The sequence below is a fragment of the Dendrobium catenatum genome, unplaced genomic scaffold (assembly GCF_001605985.2).
Source record: "Dendrobium catenatum unplaced genomic scaffold, ASM160598v2 original_scaffold_198919, whole genome shotgun sequence".
In the NCBI taxonomy this organism is placed as follows: Eukaryota; Viridiplantae; Streptophyta; class Magnoliopsida; order Asparagales; family Orchidaceae; genus Dendrobium; species Dendrobium catenatum.
In genome coordinates, this window is record NW_021517336.1 from 1 (window position 1) to 427 (window position 427).

General features: G+C 52.0%; 1 protein-coding gene across 1 annotated transcript; it reads right to left on the minus strand.

Moving 5' to 3' along the window:
- Nucleotides 1–15: 15 nt before the first annotated feature.
- LOC114578877 lies at nt 16–421 on the minus strand (the record flags this gene model as incomplete). The annotated part of the gene is made up of 2 exons (XM_028692424.1): nt 395–421; nt 16–352 (listed from the first exon to the last, which is right to left on the minus strand). Coding segments are annotated over exons 1-2 (362 nt in total), but the record flags the coding sequence as incomplete, so codon positions are not given.
- Between the last annotated feature and the right edge of the window lie 6 nt (nt 422–427).

Sequence of the window (427 nt, forward strand, 5' to 3'; positions counted from 1 at the left end):
TTGACTGCAAAATACCTTTCCACCTTGTAGATCCAGCCGTGACCATCCTCGCCCTCAAAGATGGGCATCTTCAGTTTCCTCACCTTGGGATCTCCTCCGTACCCTCGGTATCCTCCAAATCCTCCCGTTCCTCGAGGCGGAGGTGCTTCCCAAGTGTCCCGATCGTCCCTCCAACGATTATATCTGAGTTCGTCGTCATAATCCCCCCTTCCTCTTTCAAAATCAGCACCTCGACGCTGAAATTCAGCACCTCGACGCTGATACTCTTCTCTCCTTTCTCCAAAATCTGCACTACCTTCATATTCCCCCCGCCTGCCTCCAAAATCAACACCTTGACGCTGAAAATCAGCACCTCGACGCTGGAAATCAGCACCTCGATGCTGATAATCCGCACCTCGACGGTCATTTCCCATGCTCATCTCCTCTC